Genomic DNA, 26,571 nt, shown 5'->3' on the forward strand with positions numbered 1-26,571 from the left:
GTTTAGGAAGTTGCAGAACTGAGATTTGAATCAGAGTTTGATTAGTTTGTTTCATTCATTGATGCAACAAATGACTTATCAAGTGCCAATTAAATGCCAGATGCTTAAGTGATGACAAGAAGGCCGTGGTCTTTGTCCTCACAGACCTGTGGGACTGGTGGGGAGGGAGAAGCAAGTAATGAGGAGGGAGGAGCAATGTGACGGGGAGGGAGCTCTTGCCTCTATGTTCAGTGAGGTCCTGTTCGAAGAAGAATTTATAGGCCAGAAATTGACACGGTTTCAGTTTCCTGGCTTGAGCAGCTATTGTGATGATGGTATTGTCCACTTACGTGAGGAATACTAGGGTGGGGCCATCTGAGTTGCCTTTTGAGTATGTCCAGGTTGAGATATTGGGTGACAAAATGAGGAAGTCCAGGGAGCAGGTAGATAAGTGGATCAAGCTCTTTCTATCTGATCACACTATCTTCTAGGAATACAGTAGTTCAGCCTTAATTTGGCTCCATATTATCCGTTCTGTATTAGATCTTTCTGTTGAAATGACAGGTATTAAATATACAAGCCCAAACCTCATGTGGTCCATGAACCTCTACAATGAGCAATTTTTAGATTTTAAAATTAAACTCTCAAGTTACTAACAGCCAAATTTACGTCCCTAAGGAAACATACCCCAAGTACTCAAAAATGGTGACTCCTTAGCTGGCTAAACCATGCGGCAAGACCTTTATCCATGCAGGCTATAAGACAGCAGCCTCCAGGTGTGGCCTGGAACAGGTTATAACAACAAATTCAGGAAGAGAGGTGAATGTTTCATTTTATCGGTTTATTATCATTTAAAATATATTAAAATTTGAACATGGAGAAGCAAGAATTTTAATTGTACACGGCAGAGTACAGAACAAAACAAAACAAAGGTCCACAGAAACAAAAACTTATATCAACCAATAACTTATTAAAATTCCATTTGAGTAAGGATCTAAAGAAATGTAGTATTTGCAACACCTCTTAGAAAATATTTTTTCAGCGACCTACAATTGGAGAAACTCTCCAAGCAGAATTCATTTTCTTAAACCATAAGACTCTAAATGAAGCAAATGGGTATGGTCAGGCCTGAGTCTCTTCTAGCCACTTCTCTCCTCTGCCCACTAAGAAAAACAGTGGCACTCCACTCCCAAGAGCTCCTGCAGCTCTTACTATAGGTGTGTGTCAGCAAAGAGGTGCTGTGTTTAAAACAGTGGGACTGGGTCCCTGTGGGTAACTTAAGTCTCAGATAAAGTCACTTACACAAAACAAGTAAAATCTGATCAATCAGAAGTGTTCAAACAAATAACAGATAGCAAGCACCCTTGTTAGAGATTCCCCCTCCCTTTCAGTGGCCTGTCCCTATAAAGGTGCACACATGTACCACACTCCTTATCACACACCAGACAGACTGCAGTGCAAACCCGTTCTCGTGAGGCCCCTGGGAGTGGCAGCCAGGAGGACTTCGGTGCAGGTAGGCGTCTGGCCCACTGGCTAATGCAGGTGTCAGGACAGGCCTCCCTGCGGCCCCACAGACAGCCTGTAGGGCACTGCTGGTGAGGGATCCGCAGGAGGGCCTCCCCAGCTCCTGCTGAATGCTGGGGCTGCTTTCATGCTACTCTTTGGAGCCCAACCAAGAAACGATTAATGGAACAAAAAGAATTAACAAATGAAAACATGTGCTCATTATTATTTTTTAAAGACACACATTCCTGAGTAAAGCACACAAAAATCTCATGAAATCTGTTTAAAGCACCAGCCTCTGTCTCTCAGACTCACTGCACCCAGATGGCAAGCCCGAGCCAAGCTCAGACGTCCTGGTGAAAACACCAACCATGTATTTATGAGTTCCATCTTTCTAACATTTTACCATTTGAGAATTTTATGCTTTCAAAATGGGAAATGGCTTCTTTAATGGCAAGGGAGATGAATAAAGGTGTATGTGTGGGTTTCTTTGGTCTGTTTGGGGCAACACATCAGAGCTGAAAGGACCTGCTGAAGGTAAAGACATTCACAGACCTGGGCCTCGGTGTCACCACACTGGCCAGTCATCAAAACCCTCTACACGTATAAGCTGCAGCCATTGAAAAGGTCCAGATTAAATATGGATATGACCGTGGGGACATTAAAATCAAATCAGTGTGGGCCGACTTTATTGCTGAGAGATCCAGGTCACAGCGGGGTGGCAGCTCAGGTGGTGCGTTTAGCCCCTGACTTCTGGGCCTGAGACAGCATCTTCTTCAGTGAGGTCCTGGGAATTCCTGAACATGAGGACGGAATGGTAAATCTTCAGCGCCGGGCCCAGTTTGATCTTCATCACCTTGACGATGTCCGTCTGCGTCAGGAGCAGGAAGGCTTTGCCGTCGATCTGCTGCATGTAGGTACATAGACAGAAATGAAAAGGAAAGCCCACCCCCTGGTGTCTCCGGGTGCTGAGCTGCTCGGGCTGACCCTGGGGTCTCCCTGCAAAGCTCAGATCCTGGGGAGGGGGATGGCAGCCCTCACAACCCTAGTCCCATCCATCGAAGTCCAATTTAAAAGGTGTTCACTCTGCTCAATGTGAACTCAATACACACTAACTGCTCCCAGGCTAAATTTCTATTGTTACATATAAAATATCTTGGCCTGAATTTGTATCAAGAGCCTTAAAAATAACCCACTTACATCCACCACATAAAACTCCAGGAATATTCCCTGAGAGAACAATGGGCAGTGCCTGCACTCCAGTGTTATTTATAATAATGAATTATTGAAAACAACCCAGCATCTCAAAAATAGTAGAAGTAGATAAATCCTGGTCTCACCTAGGATGCAGTACGAGGGCTGTTACCAAAATTCATGTCTCAAAGAAACACTTAATGATTTGGGAAATTTTTCATGAACTATTAAGCACAAAACACGATATAAGGATACAGAAAGATCTGTTTCATTTGTTAGATTAAAAGTGCATGACCGCCACGTATACATATCCAAAGTTAAACTATTTAAAATCTTTGTACCAAATGTTAAGGGAAGTTACCTTTGGCTGGTGAAATAGTGGTTTGGTTATTTTCTCCTTTTAACTATTCTGTATTTTAATTTTTTCAATGATAAATGCTATAATAAGCAGAAATACATATAAATGTTCTATTCATTAGCTTTAAAGCATGCTGTGGTCTGAGATGTCATAGCCATCCTGAAATTCACGTGATGGCAAGAGGCCTCCGTGCAGGCTGTCTTCCCTCAGCTCCCAGAGGCCCAGTGTGGCCTCAGAGGCTGGCCTCTGGGGGCAGTGGGTGGCCCATACCCAGATAACCCAGTTACACAGGCTCTCAGAATGAGTCCTGGGTCCAGAAACAAAAGGACAGACTGAAACGGTTTTCTATGGTAACACCTTCCCATGAACCCAGCTGTGTGGTTCCAACCCTTTTAAATTAATGATAGGAACCCTAGGTATGAATGTCTCACAGAGGAAGGCGGGATCGCCCAGGGGTCCCTGGTGAGGGGTTAAAGTTCTAAGAGTTTTTGAAAAGCTTCCTGTGTGTGACGATATGTTGCCTGATGAACTGTCCGCTTGGAGAATGGAGCACCTTTCCCACAGGGTAGAAAGGGAGAGAAGCCCGCTTCCATGCCCTAAGCTGGGCTGGGCTCCAGCATTCCCGGCAACAGCTACTGGCCAGATAGTCACTTGTCCTAAGAATCAGGTAATGATGGTGATGGTGATGATAATAACAGCTAAGGTTTATGGAGCAGATATCCTAATCTCTTCTACATGCTTGATCTTCTGACAACCCCAGAAGGTGGGTGAGAAAAGCTAGTTAATGACCCTGATGACTTGCCCGAGGTCACACAGCTTCCAGGGAGTATGCTGGGCTTCCGGGCAGGGCTCCTTGGCCTCCAGAGGAGACCTGCTGGCCTAATTACTGCCCTTTATTAAGTCCCAACTCTGGGGCAAGAGCTGGGCTAGGTGCTGTAAACATACTAGTCCTAATCCTTAAAGGCCCCTTCAGAACCCTGTGTTCACAGAGGGGGTAAGTGATGTGCCCCCGATGACACTGCTGGTCAAAGTGCCAAGCCCAAGAGACCTGACCTACAGACTTGTGGACATGGTGGGCCTTGGGTGTTGCTCAGTGCAGAGTGGCCCATATGTGTGAGGCTGGGCCACCTACGCCCAAGCTGTGCTGGGCTTAGGCAGAACCAGGGTTTCCACTGGCAGCTGCCCAGACTGAGACTCGAGTGGCCCTGATGCTGAGTTCCCTGAAAATGCAGGGCTCGCCGGGCTCTGAGGGGTCCAGGATCCCAAACTCAGAGTGCTGTCCCTGAGCCATGCGGCCCTGACATCTGGAGAGGGAGAGCGTATGTTGCACCCCAGAGTCCCCAGGAACAGAGTTCTTGGAGAGTTCTCGAGCAATGATGGAAGCTCCGGAACCGGGTGCATATGGGCTGCACCCTGACTGCTTTCCTCCCCACGCCTTAGGTTCTGCACTGGTGAGCTGTGCTGTAGAGCTGTGAGGACCCAGGAGGACAATTGCACAGGGATGGCTCAGGGCCAGGCACAGGCAAGCCCCTGATGCACAATAGCTATCATTGCTACTTGCATTACTGCTCTGCAGCTGGCCGTCTCTTCTGGGGTCCCTGGAGCTATGGATAGCAATTCCAGGACAATTGGTAAGCAGTTGGTATGTTCACACTGAGAGGAAGAGGGAAGAGAACCCCCCCCACCCCGCTGCACAGAAGGATTTCGTGGCTTCTCTGCATCCCTCCTGAGCAGCCCAAGCACCAGACACACGGGACGGTCACTTTCACTCTAGAGCAGACAAACCCCTCCCTCTGCGGGCAGGCACATGTGGGACCCCACCCTGCTCCGTGTAGCCTAGAGCTGCAGTGCAGAGGCTTCTGGACGCTGTGAGTACCAACTCCATGCTCGAGTGGTCCACTGGCTCCGCAGGCTGTGAGCCAGGCACCACAGCAAACACCCCAAACCAGACAGGCTGCCTGCGGGCGGGCTGCTGCGGGCTCTTTCCCGCCGGGGCCCCCTCTCCAGCCTCCCAAACTGCTTTCATTTCTACGGGAGGAAATGGAAACAAGGCCCCTCTGGGTCTAGAAGCATAAAACAGACATAGACTTGGACATTTCCTACCTCTTTCTTGAAGCACTTTGCATGCTCTTCACCGCCCAGCAGAGACTGCACGAACTCAGTCACCTGCAGCCAGGATGAAAGCAGACTTAAAACATCACCTGAGGTCATTTCCTGGGTTGTAGAAGTTCAACATTGGACTAAAATATACTTCAAACCCCTCCAACACTTGGGATTTAAATAATAACGACCAAGCCACATTAGCGTAGCTCCTCATCTGTCTCCTGGCCTCTGATTTCCAGGCTGACCTACGTGATGACTGTGACAGTCTCCACCTGTGCGGAGATCTGGCATTCTAGAACCTTCTCCACCTGCCCCTCCCACCTGCCATGTGGGCAGGAAAGGGCCGGGGTGAGGAGCTGGTCCTGGCACTTATCCCAGTGACCCTGAGAGCAGGAGCATCCAGCTGCCTCTCGGCAGACCCGAGGCCCAGGCCCGTCTCATCCACCCGAGTGGCCACTTCCTTCCCAGGGTCCGGGCCAACAACAGAGACTCAGGGGATCAATGCGAAGTGAATTCCCATGGAATAGCTGACACTGAAGCCCAAAGGGGCTCAGTAACTCACTCACTGTCATGCATGGCTGGTAAGTGCCAAAGATGGTTTTGGAACTAAAGTTTTCTGATTCTTAACCCAGAGTTCTGGAAAATCAGTTTTCTTGGTTCAATTTCCCAGCCTTACCTTTTCCTCCCTCTCCATCCACATGCCCCGAATTCCTTTTACTAAGACCGGCCGTAAGCTCAGGAAGCCACTGGGTGTTCCCAAGTGATACTTTCGGGGGGGGGGGGTGAGTGAGCCAACATAATGAAGTATAGACCCCCCACAGCCAGAATGGCAACTGGGTGTGGCCACTCCTGGCACCTGCTGGAGCAGGAAGCGAAGGCAAGCTGGAAAGCAAGGGCAAGTGCATCCAGGGAGGAGACGTTCCTAGGAGGCGCTGTCTTGTTGGTTTTTGCTTTGTCTTTCTTTCTGGCTCTCTGCCCCTGGTGTGGATGAACAGTGTGCACTTGCACATCTCTCCCGTGTCTCGTGGGGAAGGCCCAGGAGAAAGGCTGGGAATGCAGGGCCGTGTCCACGTGCTCTACAGTCAAGACCCTGGGAGCACCTGCTCCCTGCTGGCGCCCCACAAGGTGTGAGTGGATGTTGGCCCCTCCCCACACTTTGCAGAGAATAGCACAGGGTTGGAATATCTCCAGCTGGCAGAGTGGCTGGGCCAACACCACAGGGAGAACCTGACACCTGACACCTGTGTCTGCACACAGAGCTGTCTCATCGGCTCACAGCTCCATTTAGTCAGTGTAATATGAATGTTTCAGAACATCTTTTTAGGGGCAATCAGCATGTTGACGTCTGCTTTACTCACCTCTGATGCCGCACGTATATTTTATCATGAATCATTTACAATCATCCTAGAGTGTTGAATGATGGTAATTAAAAAAAAAATCCTTCAAAACCAGTCATTATGCTGCCACACAATGGCATCTTCAAGCCTTAGGGGCACTAGGAAGGTGTCAGTGGGCCTCAATCTGGCCGCCTCTGCTACTGCACCCGAGAGCTGAGACTGGCAGTCCACGCACCAAGCCCAGGCTGCTTGCTGAGTTAATAGGTTTTCTGCTCCCTAGATGGACTGGACACATGGAGTGCATGTTTGGTATTTTCAGGGTTCTGAGGAATACCGATGGTCACCGGGGCAGGTGACGGCAGGGCTTAGTGTTTCTGGGGCTCAGGACACTGAGAGGTAGTCCTTTCATCCTTAGGCTGCTCTTCTGGCCAAGTCTGTCGCAGCCACGATTTCCTGTGAGGCTTCTGCTGGGTGCTGGTAAGGCTGACCGGAGGTCAGGTGGAGCCTGAACTTTCAGTGAGTTTAAAGTTTGACTAGTGGTAGCAGGTAGTGGGAAAATGGCTAGTCAAGGACAACTTCCTAGTCACCATGCGCATGGTCCAATATGCTAAAATCTGGAAGAGAGGTGTGAGCTATGGGCTTCTAGAAGGGACAGATGGCATCTCGGGTGGGAACTCGGCAAACACAGCACAGGGAGGTGGTAGCTGAGATGGCATGCTGGCTGCACGGTATTTCCAGAGGGGCGACTCGGGGGTGTGGAGGGAACCTCAGCACTGAGCATCCCAGGACCAGGGCTGCAGCAGGCACATGGCCTGTGTGTCATCAAAGCAGGTTCCAGTTTGGCTACTGCTGAGAGCAGAGGGGAGAGGTGGACAGGCAGAGAGGAGGCTGGGCTCCACCCTGACCACACCTTGGCCACAGGCAAAGTGAAGTTTGGAGATGTGGCCTCTTTAAATACATGCTCCAGGAACTTCTGCTCCCAGCACACGGCTGCATGTTGTTGATGGCATGCATAGGTTAAAATGTTCTTTTCTGAGCAAACGAATGAAAAACAGGATCACATTCCCTCTTCTCAGTATTAGCCAAGAAATCACTGTCCATGGCAAAGGTAGATTGGATTTTAAATGGGAATAAATAATGTGTTAAACCAAAGAGTAAACACATCAGCGCTGCCAAGCAAGGTGGCCCTGAGCTGGGCGGGGCACCCCTGTCTGCCCCACCTCCTGCAGCCATTTAGTCTGTGTTCCTCAGACAGCAGGGGGCAGTGACATCTATTTGCTTTACCATGTGCCTGAAATTCTGTCTTTTTCTAAAGAGATTGATTCTATTCAATCTGTTTTTCTTTTTCCAAAGTGAAGAACAAGTTCTATGAAATCTTTTGAGGCAGACTTTTCTGGACAGAATTTTTAAATATCCAAAGGCCTTGATCATTATTCAGGATCATTATTCAGTATTGTTAGTACTTAGTGCCCTAAGAAACTATACTTAGCCTTTAATAGAAAGCCCATTTTGCTAAAATTTCTAAATGTAAACTGATGAACTTCAATATACCCTGGGGTAGCATCAGAGAGTTTCCCTCTCATTCTCTCCTCAAAAACTTTTCTTCTTCAAGTTTGTGGTAAATGTGGGGAGCGGTTCAGATAGATGGGAGCGACCTCCAAGGAAGAGGAAGCTGCCCTCCGCTTGCACCTGCCCGCTTTCCCAGGTAAGGCAGCTCTGCAGGCGCCTGGTGTGGGCGACCGGCTTTGGCTTCAGGAAGCACAGCGTGTGGAGGCTGCACAGTGGTTCCCCGAGTTCCTGAGAGCATGCGTCCCACAGCTAAAGGCCCAGCGGTTCTGGAAGGACTCTGAATGAGTTCCCGCTCTGGATGACACAGCAGTTTGGAGAAGACTAAGAAGGATGACTCTGCAGGCTCCTAGATGAGCCCATCACTGTGCCCAGCCATGTTCCCACGACCTACTTTCCCTGGCGTCCTCCTGGAGCTCAGCAGGCCTTGTTCTCTCATTGGGGATGCGGCTCCCCTAAATCTTTCCTAATGGAGGTGTTTGCTATTTTGCTGAGCCCGTAGCTGTGTGCCTGACTGTACTGGCTCCAAGTCCACCGGGGACCATGTTTCCAGTCCAGGTCTCATTTTTTAACAGTGGAGTTGGTTATTTGCCTTTTTTTTTTTTTTAGGGCTGGATGGTATAAGGCTGCTATGCTTAGTTAGCAATACCCTGAATTTTTCAGAACACTCCCTCCTGTGTAAAGATTGCTTTTAAGGCGACTGCCATCTTGTAAAGTTAATGGGCACTAAGGGAGCACTTACTTGCGAGGCTGGCATGATTTATGCGTGCAGCTTTGTGAAGCATTTTTGAAAATAAGAAATACAAGTATCCATATGTGAACCAAACATACCTGAGTCATACTCGTGGCTATAATGCACATATAACAAGTTGCATCCAGCCCTTGTGTGCCCATGGACCCCTGGCAGGAGGGTACTGCATAACGTTTATTTCCCATCACTCACTCACTCACACATTTGCCAGACACCTACTTTAGAGCAAAACATTTTGCTCTAAAGATGCTTTAGTCCCTACTCTTAAACACCTATACTCTTCTATAGAATATTTCCATGACCCAGAGTAATAAATACACTTCACACTGACCTTGACCTGAGAGTGTGCACACACCCACCCGTTTCTAATAAAGGTTTCACAGAACAACAGCCTTTCCTACAATTATGCACCTTCATCCAGCCCTGTCTTTCATTCAGAACCACTAAGTGGACTTCAAAGCCCACCTGTGCTTTGACAAACACTGCTCCAGCAGAAACAGCCACAGCGACAAAGGTGTTAAAAGCCAGCTCCTGTGCTCTGGGAAATGTTAGGAGGCCCTGCCTGGTCCGGCTTCTCTCCACAGGCGACACAGAGCAGAGCAGAGCAGAGGTCTTCCTCCCCAGCCAGGAAGGCAGACCAAGGGAATGTTCTTGCGCTGCTTCACCTTCTAGCGTATACAGCCACCCCCTTTAAGTCTCACTGAATGGCGCTTAACACAAAGATGCACAAGACCATTTTCAACACGCCCAGTGGTTCGCTCCAATGGGAACAGAGCCCCAAAACACCCCTCCTCCCAAAGCTCCCTGACCCCGAACTGACTTTTTAAATCCTCACTACCCTGCATGCCTTTTATTTTTAAAACCTCACCCAAGGATATGTTTTTATTGATTTTAGAGAGAAAGGAAGGGAGAGTGAGAGTAAGAGGGAGAGGGAGAGGGGGAGGGGGAGGGAGAAGGAGAGGGAGGAGACGGAAAGAGAAATATCCCTTGCTTCCTTTATGTGCCTGACCAGGGATTGAACCCACAACCTTGGTACGTGCCCTGATTGAGCATCAAACCTGCAACCTTTTGATGTACAGGAGGACACTCCCACCAACCGAGCCACCCAGCCAGGGCCTCTGCATGCCATTTTTAATGTGGTGCATGTAACAGTCGTAAACTCGGTTGTTGGGTGCTCTCTGGAATGGCCCCTAAGTGAACTCCCTTCTGAGGGCTGCTTTATTGTCAGTGATGCACACAGAACCATCAGAAAGCCCACAATTTCAGCCCATCCGAGATTCTTCTTGAGGACCTAGTTTGGCGCCAGGAAATGTGCTAAGGAGTGTGAGGATGGTGAAATAAATTTAGGATGTGGTCCTAAAGAGCATCTCGTTAGGAAGACATCAAGACCAAGATCTACAAAGTAGAAAACTACCCCAGCAGTTTTCTCTGGGTCGCATGCCGAGGGAGGCCATGGCGAGGAAGCACCAGGAACACTTCGTGAAGACAGGCTCTCCTGTGGTTGCTTTATTTTTAATCTAGGAAGACTCTAAGGGCTCTTCCAGAGAGACAGGCTGGGCTTCATGTGTACCACCATAGAGACGCAGGAGTGGGGATCTCACTCCCTCATTCTCCCTGTTGCCCTCACCATGAGTCTCTTTCTTTTGAGACCTTTAACCTAAGGAGACTTGCCCCTGGACCATCTACTTCCTCTTAATCACCCTCTCATGTCTCACTTTTGTTCAGGGCCAGACTTGAAGCTAGTTAGATGAGGCTCCTGCAAATTCCCTACTCACTGTTCAATGTTCCTAAAACAGTGATTCCTATTCTTTTTGGATGATGGTCCCCTTTGAAAAACTAATAAAACTTTTATTAATTTTGACCCTCCTCTTAAGGAAAAAAATACACAGGTACACAATTTTTCCAAATCCCCTGAGCTCAATTCTACAGCCCCAGCTGTGGATCCCTCACAGAAGCCCCTCCCCAACGCTTTTCTTTCACAACTCCCCCTTCCCTTCAGAGTGCCCCCTGCACTTTCTGACTTGGTCCCGTCGACGCGCGATCGTCTCCTATTTCTGCCCAGTGGAATCCTTGTTCCATACCCACTGGTGTGTTCCACAGGGCTCACTAACTCAAAGTGTCCCACTGTGAATTCATCCTCTTATCCTCCTTCCGAACGGGATCCTTGCCCCAAAGTTTCATTTCCTTCCACCAACTATTTCCCATTCTTTCCGATGAACTCCAGGGCCCCGGACTCCAAACTGCAGTGTTGGGATCACATTTGACTCATTTCTTCATCTCAGTATCTCTTTCCCTGTGTTGTCGACTTGACTTTAAAGTGTCTGTTGGGTTTGGGTGGTTCTTCTCATGTGGTGTCCAGTCCAGGCCCCGATTATTAGTCCACACCGGAGCATTGGCGACTTCCCATCACCTCCCTCTCCTAGCCCTCACCTCACTTTTACTCTTCTTTGCAGATCTTTGCCATTCTCATCTTCCTGAAGCATCATCTTCACAAAGTGAATTTCTGCATAAGGAACCTACAATAGCTCAGACTCACACACATGCCCAGTGCCTGGCCTCAAGCCTGACCCATCCTCCCCATCCCAGGTCACTGCTTTCTGTATCCAGGTCCACAGTGTGCCTGGTGAATAATACATCAGCTCTAGACCTGACTCTGGAGTTACTCAGTCTCTGGTGCTTCTATTTTCCTATCTGTAAATGGGCAAAATAAGACTACTTGCCTTATCATCATTACATTAATACTGTTTGCCATCATTCCCAACATTAGTAAAGGATGTGTTGTGTATCGGTCACCCTTGCATATGTCTACTCCCTCCCATGCAACCTCCTGTTGTTCCCCCCTTTTTTTGTTAATCCTCACCTGAGGATATCAAGGATGTTTTTCCACTGATTTTTAGAGAGAGTGGAAGGAGGGGGAGAGACAGAGAGAGAAACATCGATGTGAGAGAAACACATTGATTGGTTGCCTCCTGCACATGCCCCAACCAGGGCCCAGGTCAGGGAGGAGCCTGCAACCGAGGTAGATGCCCTTGACCAGAATCAAACCCAGGACTCTTCAGTTCCTGGGCCGATGCTATGTCCACTGACACAGGGCCAGACTTTGCATACTCTTGCAGCAGCAGGATCACTTTTAGTCAAACCGGCTAGGGCTGTTCCCTTCTTTATGGAATGGAACTGGAATGGTTTCCCTTCTTTTTCTGCTTAGATGTATCTCACTTTTGGATTCAGAATCTAGCTCAGGATGCCTTTGTCATGCAACATTCATTCAACAAACATTTACAGTATTATTTACTAAGTGCCAGGTGTAGCACGAGGTTCTCAAGACATATGCGGAGTGAGTGAAATCAGGTCTCTCCTCATGTGCTCGTGGGTCAGACAAGCACTTTGTAGGGGCAGACAGAGGCTCAGATGAAATGGGAGCACAGAGAGGAAGTCTGACCTAGCCCAGAGGCTTCTGCAGGAAGTGAGCTCGGGGCTGTTGGCTGCTGAGGCAGCAGGCAGAGAGGGAGGGGAATCTGAGGCAGGGTAGCAGCTGTGCAAGTATGAGAACAACATGCAGGGGCTGGGGAGGAGCAAGATTCTGTAGCCCAGACTGGGAGGACCAAGTGGGGCAGGGCGGAAGGTCAGACTGAAAATGCAGGCAAGGACAGCCCATGCTGAGGATGTGGTTGGGGAGCCACGGACTGGTTTAAGTTGGGCGGAGACACATCCAGAATTCTCCCTTCTCTACTACATTCGCTCATTCGCCAGATGTAGTGGCTCTGCACACATAGGTAGAGCTGGGGCTGGATCGGGTGGCTGCCCTCCCCACCTCTTTCTGAGCAGGACAGTGATGGTGCGAGGGGCCAGGAGCTCAGCCACTCTTAGTCTTTAAAAAGGTAAAACTTCAGATGAATAGCTTGAAAGGCAGGAATGAATGACTTGCCACTGTGGTCTCAGTTGACCTCCTCATTTTGTGCAGTGTTTCAAGGGCAAAACTATACATGATTTAATTATAGATACAATAGATTTTAATTCAGTTGGCATGGTCATGAAGCTGATGCATGCTTTTTAAACTGGTAAAAATTCATAAACAGGGGGTAGGGGGCCAGACTCTGCATACTCTTGAAGCAGCAGGATCATGTTTAGTCATTTCCCCAAACACCCAGCAGGCTCCTGACTCAGTCCACTGGCTGTTACCAGGCCCTTCGGCAGGAGTGGGAGGAGAGGCGAGCAGGCGGGTGTGCGGGGAAAAGATGCCAGCCCTCAGCTCCAGGTGGAGGAAGGCTGGCAGGGATGCTGGGCATGGGGAACCCACCAGGTGGCTGGTGTGAGGTGCCTGGGAAAGAGGAGGGAGCAGGGCTCCTCCATCCCTTTACCTGTGGGTAGCCCTTCACCTGCTGCTTGTCCAAGGCTGGAAAGGAAGGCTTAAACCAAGATTAGTGAGACTGATGCAATAAGTGCTCAGTGAACATTCTGTGACTAATTTAAGTCCTGCTCTAATCTTGTCCTTCATTTAAGGGTTTTCATTCATTTAAGAACAGTAATTAAGGCCTGACCAATGAAAACAATACCTTTATCAAAAGCAATGCCAGTCCAGGACATCTTCCTCAAAAGATGGCTGCTTTTAAACGTAAAGCATTTCTACAGCATTGCAGTAAGCAATGGGACTTTTATTAAAAACCAGCAATGTAAGGCATGTTCATGTTAAAATCAGGCCCATGTTTCTCTCTGCTACAGCATCTTATGCAATGTTGTGATCTAATTTACTTTAAATTCTGTCTTCGATGGACAAATGTGCATCACGGAGCTAGCTAGCTGCTCAGCAGAGAGAACTCAGATCCTCAGGGCCTGTGGGCACCAGCAGCGGCATCCCTGCAAGGCACAGGCCACCCTGGGTCGGGGCTCTCAGCGTGCTGCTCGGGACAGGAGCTGTCAGCACACATGGCCGCGATGCTTATACAGGTGGGCCTCCTTCCGCACACTGCACCTCAGTGAGGGACCGGAGGCTTGGCCCTCTGCTGAATGAGCCCAGGGCCTTGGTGCTAGGATATGGATGGGGAGAGGAGGGCAACACCTCCTGGGCTTCCCAAATTCCCTCAAAGTCATGCCCGCCTTCTCCTGCAAATGTGGGTCTTAAACTTGAAACAGTGAATCCAGTGCCTAAGAGAAGCTCTCAGCAGCTGGGCATATCCGTCCCACGGTCCCAGGGCAGTTCCACTCACCTGGTCCACGGTCCATCTGGCCACCTCGCCGGCCCGGATGTCGGCCACGCCCGGAAGCAGCTTGCGGTGCTGCTCCCTGCCCAGGGGGAGGTCCCGGAAAGGGTGGGTGGACAAAGACGTCATGAAGATGGACTGGTGCAGGGCCCGCTGCTTATGCTCCACCGAGTGTGCTAAGAGAGGCAGGTAGGGAAGCAGACAAGGTTTGTCAGCCTCTCGTCACACAGTCACAGAGGCCTGAGCCAGGTTAGAGGAAGTGTAGAAACAGGGGAAAGCCCAGTCTCTAGCCACACAGCACCTCTGCCAGGGGTCCTGGGCACAGCCAATGCCACTGCTCTACAAGGCCCTGAAGATTGTGGCTAAGCAAGTTCACATAACCTCCATGACACACGCTGGATGCCAATGACGGGCTAGCATGTCGATGCCACTGGTCCTTCTCTCCCTAAATGAGGAGCCAGGAAGCACAAAGCCTCGCTGCTGTGACCCAGCTGATGGGCACACCGAGATGTGCCTGCTTCACCTGTCTCCAAGGAAGGAATGAGCCGGGTCCACATCTGGCCCACAGGCCCCCTGGGGGACCCTGAACATGGAATGCAGGTCAGGGTCTCCCTGAGAACCTGGATGGCAGCTGCTGCCATGGCTCCCAGCCTCGATGACCTCACGGGGACTTGTGGAGAGCAGGCAGAGCTGGATGTGACTGCAGCGCTCGGGCACTCAGAGGGAGCTCTCTTTTAAGAGCAAAGCTGAGGGGCCCAGGGCATGAGGAACAATGGCGGCCGCCTGCCCAAGGCTGGCTGCTGCCACAGAGGAAACACTTCCCTTCGCCTCATACTTCTCCCCAGCCTTTCTGAACTCCTTTTCCACCTTCTTATGTTATATCCAACATGTCGGTGGAGCCCTGGGTCTCAATGCCTTTATTATTTTGCTTTTATGTACAAATAGGTAAGGAGCAAAAACTCCATAGTAATTTTAGCGAAAACTGATGCCTTTATGACAGCTTTTAAGATACTTTCCATACACATTAGCAAAATAAAGTTGCTGATATTTTAAGACTTTGAAGAGAAAGACCACAGAAGGAAATGCTGTAAGCCCTCGCAAAGCCTGTCTTTCCTAATGTAAATGGAAGGTTAAGTAGGCAGTAGCCACATAATTTAAAGTCTATTATGATGACTTGTGTTTTACTAAGGAGTCTACAAAGCTATTATGCAAATATTTCCAACTCAAATTAATTAACAGTTTATAGCAGGTGAGGCTGACCGCACTTTGCATGGTACCCGGTAGTCACCAGCAAGGTTCTAAGCCATGGAGGAGCCCACCCATCCCCGCCTGGTGTCCGGCTCAGACATCCTGCATATTTAGCAATGCTTGCTGTCTACACAGATAGAGAGCAAAATTGCGGCTGCCTCCCACATTCTTACGCTCCAGTTGTAAGCAGCAGCACATTTGTCTCTAAATGCTGATTGACCAACACTGACCTTTTTAGTATGTAAATAGGTTATCTCCCTCCTTGTAGTGTAATTCAGCCAACAAAGTAAGGCTGCAGGTTCTAAAGGGAAACTTCACATCTTCTTTGAAAAGCCAGTATGTTGACAAATGTGAATGTTCTTTAATGAAGCTATCAGGTTGGGCAAGGAGCATGTACAAAACAAGCCCTGAAAACCCGGTAGGGCATCACAGAGCGAGCCTGCAGGCCCAGCTACCAGAGGCACCGGGGGCCTTCCTGGCAAACCAAGAGGTAAAGCTGTGTACTCTTAGGGATTAAGGCCTGAACAAAGCAAGGCTTTATTCTGGAAAAGAATCACTGCATCAATCAATCAATCAGTTGTTTTTGCTGAAAAACATGGACTTAAAGAAAAACAAATCACATATGTATCTCTAACTCATGCCCTTTGTAAATCAATTACATATAGTTTCCAAAATGTATAGGACTTTTAAGACACGATTAGTGAATCTTGTGCTGTGGAGGTACAGAGAAGTCGAGTGATGATCATCAGATTCCTATAATTCACAAATAAATGAAGGTATGCGCCATGACCATTCTGCTCCCAGGCAATAAAAATTTCCACACCATAATTTGGAAGCAAACTGCCTTGGCTGCTGAGACAGCCACTTGGAAAGACACTGAGCTCTGAAAGACGGGGACTTCAGTCAGTGCAAGTAGCACCATGACCTCCAGGTCACAACCACATCAGGAACTCTAGCTCTATGCTGCTCACTCAACCCCAGGCTAGCTCTGTGCTTTCTATGGCTTCTGAATTCTGTTAACAGTGTCCTTATTAAGTCAAACTATCCTTTTGAATGGAGGTGAAATCTTTTCAAAGGATGAAGAGAACTTAGTGGGGAACAGGCCCTTCATGTGACGCGCAGTGGGGAAAGGTCTGCAACCACCTGCTAGGCTGCCGATCCCCTGCCTGGTGCAAGTTCTCTGTGCCTGCTCATTTGTGATCTCAGTAACATGCTGAACATAAAAATTGTTTTTATTATTACCAATTTTACTATATCAACTTTATATCTTGAGATGGAGAGCCTGGAAGTTGAGTTTTCCTGCTCAGAAAAACTTGAGTTAGGTTAGAGAGTGTCCCTGAGTAGGGAGTCTGGATGTCAGTCTGCCATCTCAAAGACATGACTGGGTTGACAATACCCACCAGCAGGACTGGTGGGAGGATGGAGACTGTGCAGAAAGGCTTACTTAGTGTGGTGCCAGCAAACTGCAACCACTCAAATGGCAGATGCTACTCTAAACTCGACTGTAGGTTCTAGCGGTCAGGACTGATAGTCTATGAATGAAAGCTGCATAATTAGAAATTAACAAAATGCAAGACTAGTTTTCCAATAGGAACACAAGAGAGGGAATATATTTTCTAGTGTTTCAGGGTGGTTACTGTGCCATCTTTGTATCATTTACTAGGTCTAATTTCTTCCAAAGATGGTGGTTTTGGGGTGGTTTCTTCCAAAGATGGTGGTTTTGGAGAACTTGTGCCTGGGGTTGAGGTTTAGCTGAAAGAATGCTAGGACAGGCTTGCCTCCTAGGACTGTGCCACCAGAGGAAGGGGAGGGCCACACCAGCCTGCCTGGTTGTGAATCCTGGTCCCCACGTAGTTGCTGAGTGACCCTGGGTGAGATACTTAACTCCTATGTATCAAGGTTTAACATTTTTAAAATGGGCCAATAATAATACTATGCCTCAGTGAGGTGTTGGGATTAGAACAGCTTCTGGGACATGAAAAGTGTTCAGTCCATGTTAAGGATTACATTATTGTTATAAGATGCAAAGATATTGTAAATTGTAATAATGAATATGGGGACATATAATATTTACAAAGCCAGTGTGGCTAGATTGGCCTAAAATCTGTGAAGCTGAAATTCAGACTGAAACTCAGTATCTCCATGGCTGTGTTCCGATTTCACACCCAAGTGGTCCTGGAAAGACTGTGCAGTTGTCACCAAAATCCTTTGCAGAAGTCCCAGGGGAAGGCAGTGAAGGAATCCCAGGGCACTGCTCGTGCAGGGTCGGGTGTCTATTTCCCATATATGTAGCACTGTTAAAACATGCTCAGCCTGCCAGCTTTGAAATTCTGTGGCTCTTGACAGACTTTTAAAATGTGCGATGATTTGCATTATTTAAAATTCTGTGCATAAAACTAGACTTTTGAAATTATCCAATTAAAATTTTTCATACCTTATTATCTAATGTGAACACACTGATTTTAATTTTTACCAAGCCAGCACAGCTCATTTCGTATCAGTTATCACTAAATACGTCTTTGATGGAGGGGTATACTGTCCTCAGAAACCATTCGCATTGAATCAAAAGAATCAGATTATTCTCCCTTGGGGCAACTTAAATAAACAGTTTTCTAGATGAGGAAAGGATGCCTACCATGAGCAGAGCCCAGAAAGGGTCTTTTCAACTGGGTAACTTGTGCATTTCTTCCACGAGGCCCAGCATCCCAGCCCCTTGTCCAGCCAACACAGCAGAGGGATAGGGGATGTTTCTCAGACACACTGCCTCACTGTAGCAGTAATTCCTAACTCTGCTTCCCTAAAAGTCAGCCAAGGAAATTCAGCTTATAAAAGCAGCCCTCCTACTAAAGGTTTTAATATTTTAATTATTCAAAATGCCTTTTGCATCAGACAACGAAATGTACATATAATCCTGGCTTTGCCTTAACACCAATGTGAGTGACAATACAAGACTGTCCCTACCCTTCCATAAAACAGAGTGACACACACAATCCTTGTCACTCAGTGGTTTGCCATCTGTCGAATTGTTTTGTTGGAAGAATTCTTTTGCTACAGGTTTTCTCTCATTGGGTATTTCTTTTGGCTTTCATGCCTATAATGAAGTGTTGAACGATTTCAGTCAAGGTGCTTGGAGATTTAGAGCCCACTCGCAAGTTTCTGAAGGCAGGATCTTCAGCCCTGTGCCTACTTCCAGGATCTAAGGCAGCCTCTCCTGGCACACCAAGAGACTTGGCCAGGGGTCTGAGTCCATTCAGCAGTACTCAGAGAGGAGTAAATATATAGTTTCATCCCCAAAAATGTCATTATCTTTCTTGCAGGCGCAGTAACCTGCTGGAATCCAAACCCCAGCCAGGCACAGACCACCTTCTCCGAGTCCCTGGGATGGCCAGACCGGCCAACTGTGGGTGGCCTGTGACTCAGGGGCTGCCTCTCAGGTGAAATGACCAAATAAATGGTGTACAGAGCTGTCTGCTTCCCAGTTCCACAGACTTAAAAAAGGTATTTGGCTATTAAAGGTCTTCAACTCACCTTAAAATAAATGAAGGTAGGCCCCTGATTTCTTCTCTGCCCCCTTCACTTGTCTTTCCCACTCCTGCTCTACAAATCCTTTAAGGAAATGTTATTTTAAAATATGGCTGTTTCTTCACAACAAAACGAAAGCAAGTGAGTCATAGATGGTAACCAGAGGCTTCATGACTGGGCCTCAAGTTATTCTTAGTCCCACTAAAAACGGAGACCCATTTCACAAGTAACATTCCTTTCAATGAAAGAGGTGGTGATTCTACTTGTTCTCAGCTCCAAAAATAAGGAAGGAGAGAATAAGAATGCACTCAGTTCCAACATCCAGTTATGGGATTTTTCTTGCCTGCTGCACAGTTGACGACAGTCCCTGATGGGCTTTCAGCACTTTCCCAGCACTCACTGGGAAGTCACCTGTTGGGGATGCTCGATCCAGTAAAGACTTTTGCTGGAGAAGCAAGGAAGCGTTCAGGCCAGGCTTTGCACTTGGAAATATTTTTTCTTCCCAGGACCACCTGTTTTCAAGGTCTTCATACTAACATGGTTGGTGTCATTTCTATGCTGCATCATCTTCTCTTGATTTGGGTGGGTCTGGGCAAGTCCATCCTCATTTCCTTTTTACCTCATATGTTCCTCAAAACAAAAGTGAAAGATAACGAGTAGTGCAAACAGGATGGGAAGACAAGTCTGTATGGCTCTGAGCAAACAGTCAGTTAACGCAGAGCGGCTCTCGCACACTGCCAGTCTTACATGCTAGGTCACACTAGACCAATAAGTGGGGTGACTTGTGTGCTGTGCTGTGCTCTGTTTTATCATAGCTGTATTGTTCAGAATTCCAAATTTACATCTATAGAGTAGTTTTTGATTGTAGCTCTTAATCACCCCTCATCACAAGCCTGTTCTTCCTGATTTTATGTAAATGTGGGGGATGGAAGCACAGAAAAGACAGAGGTGTCCTAGGGGCTTCCTAGGGGGGCTATGAAGAGAATCACAAGTTGAATGAAGGACACTGAATGTTCTAGATCTGTACACTGTCCAACACGGTAGCTATCAGCCATGCATAGCTATGGAGCACCTGCAGTGTGAATAGTGCAAATGGAGATGGGCTGGAAGTGTAAAATAGTCCTGAATTTTGACGAGTTAGAAAAAAAAAGTAAAATATTTCATTTAATTTTATCTATTTGTTTTTATTATTTTAACTGTGGCTGCTAAAATATTTTACATTCCATATGTGGCTAGTGTTGTATTTCTTTAGGCAGTATGGCCCGGAAGAGTGCTGGGCCCTGGCCTCTCTCAGTAGCTGGTTCAGTGGAAATAACATGACTCGTTGAAGTGAAAACGATGTGGCTTCGGTGGCCTGCATTCTGCACAGCCCTGGCCACCCCCCGAGTGGGAGAAGCTGGGAGGCCTGATGTCATGGACAGTCTGTCGGGGAGGATGGGTCCGGCTGCAGACAGGCTACCTGAGCCCTTGGTTTAGCCCCACAGTTGGTTAGCCGGGAGAGCCGAGCAATCTGTTTGGCACACACTTGCTGTTCCGTGAATGTCTGTGGAGTAATGAACATGACTGACTGACTGAATGCATGTATTAGGAGAGTAGGAACTGTCTTTGATTGCTACAAAAGCAAAAATGACTTTCAAAATTAGACCGGGAACCATTCAGATTTAGAGCCACTGTCTTTAAAAGTGTTGCTTCACACCCTCCAATCACTGAATCCTAAAGGGGTTTGTGGCAACTCAGTTTCTCTTTCTTCACCAGGGCATGGGTACTGGGAGAGGAGTTAGGGAACAAGAGATTTTAAGTTTCTAGACTCCCTGTTGCCATTTTCCAAGTAATCCTCTTCAATCATCAAGAAAATGCCCGGCTTCCTTTTGAGCTTTATAATTCACTAGAGGTCCAGTGCATGAAATTTGTGCATGGGACAGGGATGGGGGTGTCCCTCAGCCCAGCCTGTACCCTCTCACAATCCGGTACCCCTTAGGGGATGTCCAACTGCCGGTTTATCCATGGGGGATCAGGCCTAAACCAGCAGTCGGACATCCCTCTCGCAATCCGGGACCGCTGGCTCCTAACTGCTGGCCTGCCTGATTATCCCTAACCACTCTGCATGCCTGCCTCATCACCCCTAACCACTCACCTGCCTACTTCATCGCCCCTACTGCTTGCCTGCCTGATTGCCCCTAACTGCCTCTGCCTTGGCCCCCGCCGCCTTCATCTGGAATGACATCTGGAAGGTCGTTCGGCTGTTCGGTCTAATTAGCATATTAGCTCTTTATTATATAAGGTTACCTCTTCTCAGGTACAGCCCTCCTTCTCAGCCATGTCCCCGCAGGGAAGAATGACTGAGCCAGCTCATGGCCTCCTCTGACTCCAGGACTGCCTCCCTTCTGGGCGCTGTGCCTGTCACAGCTGTGGGCACCTTTCCCTCTCTCCTCCTGCCTGCTGCCCACAGTCCAGTCCTGTGTTTGAAGACTGAGAAGCCGGTTCCTCACTCCTCACAGGAAGCATCTGGCCCCACAGCTGCTGCTGGTCTTCCTGCCGCAGGAGCCTCTCCTCACAGCTCCTACTTAGTGGGAACCCCTCTCTAGGAAGCAGACTGCTCCATCTCCCCTGGCACATCCCTGTGCCCACCCAGGAACCCAAGCCTGCTCCTCTCTCTCAGGCTTCCCCTCTCCTCTGCTCCTCAGGGCGCTCCTCTACCCGCCCCAAGCCTGCTGGCCCGGGGCACAGCCTTCCTGGCTTCCCTTGCCTGCTGCCTCCACAGAAGAGCTTCCAAGTCCCAAATACAACAGGATAACCATGGGTGGAGTCATTTAGTGAACAGGAGAAGTGGCAAACACATATCCTAGAATGGGACTCAGTCTCCTGCTCCCTGCAGCAGGTTAGCCCTCAGCGTTTACTCCTGAGGGCAGGGCTTTTGTTCCTTTTTGGATCCTGTTTCAGCAAATATCCTGTTTAAGAAGTCCCTAAACCCGGGCACCTATCCATCAGGTTCCCAAACCCAGAGGCTCAGGGTTCCCTGGCACAGAGGCCCACTGGCCTCATCATGGCCACAGCCTTCTCCTAGCTGTCAGGGGTGAGTCATGCCTCCTCAGGGCGGCTCCTGTGGCAGACCCCTCCCTACTCCGCCGCACCTTGCTACCCTGTATTGACACTGTCTGTCTACTCTGCAGTCTCTATTAGTGGAGTATACATTCAAGGGCAGTCATTTCTAAGTCCTCCTCACATCCCGTGGGGCAGCACAGGCTGCCACCTGGCACAGCACAGTGCAGGCGCTCAATATCTGATTCGACGGTTGGGTTGAGCCATCTGAGGAATTGTACTGCAGAGACAGCTAATGCAGCGGCAAATGCTGGCATAGTCTGTGCCAGTGAAAACAATGAGTGTCCATGCTGTGGGCTCTGTTTGCCAAATATATTTATTGCTGAAAAGGCTGGGAATTGTTTGTGACATGGAATCTACTCGATTTGATACTCAAGAGGTAGATCTCCCCTGGTTTCATTTTAACAAAAATGCAGAAAAATCCATATTAACTTTTTATATATTAGTCAATCAAAAAACACTTCGAGTGCAGAATGTTTTCTGATGGCTAAAGGTAACCTAGTTTAATATCTGTTTCACACGGCTCGAGACATCATTAATTACCTTTTGATTAAATACCACAACCAATCACCCAGCATGCATTTTTAATCCTCTGCAAGACCATTTTCTTCCCTCATAAGAGGGAAACCACAATTGCACAAAGAGTAGAGTCAACTTGCCCGAGGATGGAGTTGCTCTTCTCAAAGCGGCACCCCTCACTGGTTATTCCTGTCCCGACTCTCCACGTGTAGTTACATGAAGACAAGCATGTTTGATTGACATTCACAAACTGACAGGCCCTACCATCTTTATGCATGTGTCACACCTCAGTGCATGAAGAAACAGCTTAATTCTCTATAAATTCCAGCATTTGGATGGTGGTACCGGACGAAAGGAGCAATGCATCTTTGGGAAAATGGGTTTGGAAGCAAACCCTTTGAATTGAGGGCAGTGTGTGGGCACCCAGTGTGACGGTACGCAAGTCAAGGCTGGTCTTGACTCACTCTGCCATTAATGTGGAGAGTGGGAGTGGCAAATGAACTAATACAAGTTGTAATCCTTAAAACCTTCTGCAGCCTACCTCTGGGGGAACAGACACCATATGTTATTTATCCTTGAAGCCCTCACTCCCCACACAGCACGTGGTGCACAGGAAGTGCTCACAGCTGTTTGCTGACAAGTAACAGGGCAGGTATAAATCGTGAGAAGGGCACAGAGAATGTATCCCTCCTGACAGATGGAAGGCCTGACACTTCCCTCTGTGCCATGAATACACGCCCCACCAGACTTGCCTTCTTTTTCTCTATACTGCCCTGCACACACTCTTTGAGCAGAGTCTGTGGGTACTCAACTCACTCAGAGAAACCCAAGACTCCACAGTTTCCTAGGCTCACGTGAGGCACAGCCAGCCCAGGGCACAGCACTGCAATGCCCGCCTGGAGCATCAATCACAGTGACAAAATCTCATTGGATTGAATACACACGCAGCGGCCAGTACCGTGGGGGGCTCTGGAAAGCTCGCAGCAGCTGGGAACCAAGCGGGCCCACCTGTGCCAGGCCCCTCTTACTGTTTCTTTTCCTTCTCCACAGGGCTTCAGCAGGGGTGGTGCTGTCTGCCTCCTTCCCAGATAATGCAGTGCTCTCAGAGACACTAAGCGCCTTGGCGAAGTTACTCGGCAAGGGCAAGGGCTGGCGGCAGACCCAGAGGCCACCACGCTGAGGACAACCCTTTCCTCTAATCCAGCGGCTCTCAACCTGTGGGTCGCGACCCTTTCACAGGGGTCACCTAAGACCATTGGAAAACACATATATAATTACATATTGTTTTTGTGATTAATCACTATGCTTTAATTATGTTCAATTTGTAACAATGAAATTGGGGGTCACCACAACATGAGGAACTGTATTAAAGGGTCGCGGTATTAGGAAGATTGAGTGGCTTCTCTCTGTCACTGCCTTTTCATGGGGGTAGGAGCCACCTCTTCTTTAATAAGAAAAGCCTCTACATTGCAATACTAAGACCACTCTGGTCCAGACAGGTCCTCAGAAGTATTGTCAGATTTATCTCAGAATAAACATTATGAGACAATGTTTCAGGGGTTCTACTTGGGGCCCACAGAGACCTGATCAAAGAAGCACTTGGAGCCCTGGAAAGAAGAAGGCCCCTGCACCCAGCCTGCAGAGGGTGAACAAGCCGCAGTCCCAGTGTGTGAGCAGAGCCTGGGGACACGGTGCTGCTGTCTCTGGTACTGAAAGCTGCTTCCTTCCTTGGCAAGGAGCTCAGCACAGACACTGGCACTGAGGCAGTGCCAAGGGCTCTCCTCATGGAGATGCTGATGTGCTCACAGAATTAGAGAAATCAGCCCTATACCGGGGGTGGGGAGTGCTCTGAGGTACCCTGGAAGCCAGCCTGTTTTCACAGGCTTGTGCCCTCCATCAGCCCTACTGGAGCTGTTCCCACTTGAGAGCGGTGCTGGGGACTCTTCCAGCCCAGGGCAGCCCTGCAGGCAGCCCCTCCCACTCCAGGAGAAGCTGGACTGAGCGGAAGCTACCTGGCCCCTCAGGAATTCAAACTGAGCCCACCCCCCGCTGTTAGGCATCCATCACATCTCTTACTTGGGATCCTTTCTTTTGTTGAAAATGCTAAATTACACCAACATTTACTAGTAAGACAATTGGCTGGATAAAACATGCAATGATGCCATACTCTTGGTTACCTGATTCAAGTCTGGTCAGAAACTGGGGTGAAGCCTTCAGAGCTGTTCTCTTGAATCATCTATTTTCTCTCTAAAACAGACATCACTTGATGCCAATGCGCACAGATAATGTATCCAACCTCTTCCAGTTTACTAGCTTTCCAGAAAACAAAGCTTTTGCTGTTCTCAGTGTGTGTGTGTGTGTGTGTGTGTGTGTGTGTGTGTGCATGCTTTGAAAAATAATGGAAATGAGAAAAAAACTCCAAACTTTTAAATGGCAGGAACAAGTACGCAGCCAAAATTAAAAACAAATTATTAAGCAGAGATAATGAAGCATCACAGCCACTCCACTCCTCATTTTAGCCTTCTTTTGCAAATTGGGAGTGTGGCTGACGGAAATTTCAACTCTCACCTCAGCACATCTGTGCAGCCCTCTCCCTAACAGGCCACCCAGGCCCCTGCACCTGGCCCTCTTCTTTCACATTTTCCCACATGCCCCTGATAGCCTGCCTGGAGCAATCTATTCTTTTCATTTAGCCAGTGGGTTCTCTACTCGGTGCAGAGCTGACTTCCCAGATCGCTGAGCTGAGGATAGTCAGAGGTTGTTTATTGATGATAAGTGTTACCAAGGAGCCAAGAACATTGAATTAGTCTGATGTAGGATCTCTGTAGCCTGAGATGCACATCCTTCCATTAGAATTCTGTGAAGCCTGGGACTAAAGGAACCACCAACAGAACAATTCAGCAACTGGCTGCCTACATCATGGAAAATGCCCAGCATACAATTCATCAGCATGCTTTTCGAAAACACAGGTTGAAAAATAGGCTCTGTGCCGTTTGGGAAACTAACCAGGATAAAGTAAAGCTCAGAAGAATTAAGTTTATGATTCTATCATACTTACAAAATACATTTGGTTCAGATACTAAATTTACACATTCATGATACCTTACAAAAATGACAGTCCAATTTCCATTTTAAAAAAATGCAAGAGATTGTATCAAACCTGTCACATTTATTACATGTGTGAGTAGAGGGGTAGGAAGTTGGTGGTATAAGAGATAGTATTATTTATCTGGGAATTAATGAAGTGACTATTATTTCTCATTCATGTGACTATATCAAAAGATGCAAAATTTGGAAATTACACTTTTATGAGTATTAGTACATGTAACTAGTAAACATTTCCAGGTAACTTGCAACTAAGCACTTCAATCCTATCACATCAAAAATGCAAGTAACAATTAAGGGGAACAGAGGGTATGGGCTGCAGGCTGGCTCACCTCAGCAGAAGGAATTTCCTTGGGTCTTTTCCTTCTGCACAAGGATAGCAATAGGACAAATTCACAGGTCTTTGCTCTTTGAGCCTCAAGGTTCTCAGGTCAGGAGGAAACACATCTTGTGTGAATTGAGGCCTTTATTCCACGAAGGGAATGCCTTCCTTGTGATGACCTGGTAACCCTCCTTCTTAAGTAAGTGATACTTGTACATAAAACCCTGATTTATGCCTCCATTGAAAACAGCCACATTTGGAATCAGTAATTTTCTCTAAAAGCAGCCTACTTTCCCCTGAAGAAACGGTGGAGGTGGTGTCACTACAATGAGGTCATGCTCAGGGATTGTATGCTGAAGGATTATTCAGCCACGGGATGGCTGGATCCCCGGTTATGAATTAGAGAAGTAAGGTGACACCACTGACATTTAGCACAACCACAAAACCCTGTTTTGATTGTCAACTGCTAGTATCAGTGTGTTTGAGTGGGTGGGTGAGAATTAAAAACAACTGTTAGAAAAGAAGAGGATTGTCACAGTGTTTGAAGACTGACTCAGGTGAGCTGTCACCACACTCTCAAAATCCTGTTTGCTGTACTGGGTAATATTTAGAAACATTCTGCAGAGCTTCTAATAAACCATTTGAAAGAGAAAACACTGAGAACAAGATTGAACGGTGACGGAATACAATGGCAGTAATGGGAAATGTGTCTGAAATAAACGAGAAGCAGCTAGTGTCTGAGGCCAAATGACCCCTCCTATTTCCAC

At 47.9% G+C, this 26,571-nt stretch overlaps 1 protein-coding gene across 1 annotated transcript in view; it reads right to left on the reverse strand.

Moving 5' to 3' along the window:
* Window positions 1-868: 868 nt before the first annotated feature.
* Window positions 869-26,571, reverse strand: part of L3MBTL4 (L3MBTL histone methyl-lysine binding protein 4) — a 336,612-nt gene continuing 310,909 nt past the window's right edge. Inside the window, 3 exon segments of the mRNA XM_059704912.1 lie at window positions 869-2,389; window positions 5,138-5,200; window positions 13,996-14,165. Coding sequence (XP_059560895.1) covers window positions 2,222-2,389; window positions 5,138-5,200; window positions 13,996-14,165 — 401 coding nt within the window. The 3' untranslated portion in view covers window positions 869-2,221.

The sequence above is a fragment of the Myotis daubentonii genome, chromosome 8 (genome assembly GCF_963259705.1).
Source record: "Myotis daubentonii chromosome 8, mMyoDau2.1, whole genome shotgun sequence".
Lineage (NCBI taxonomy): Eukaryota > Metazoa > Chordata > Mammalia > Chiroptera > Vespertilionidae > Myotis > Myotis daubentonii.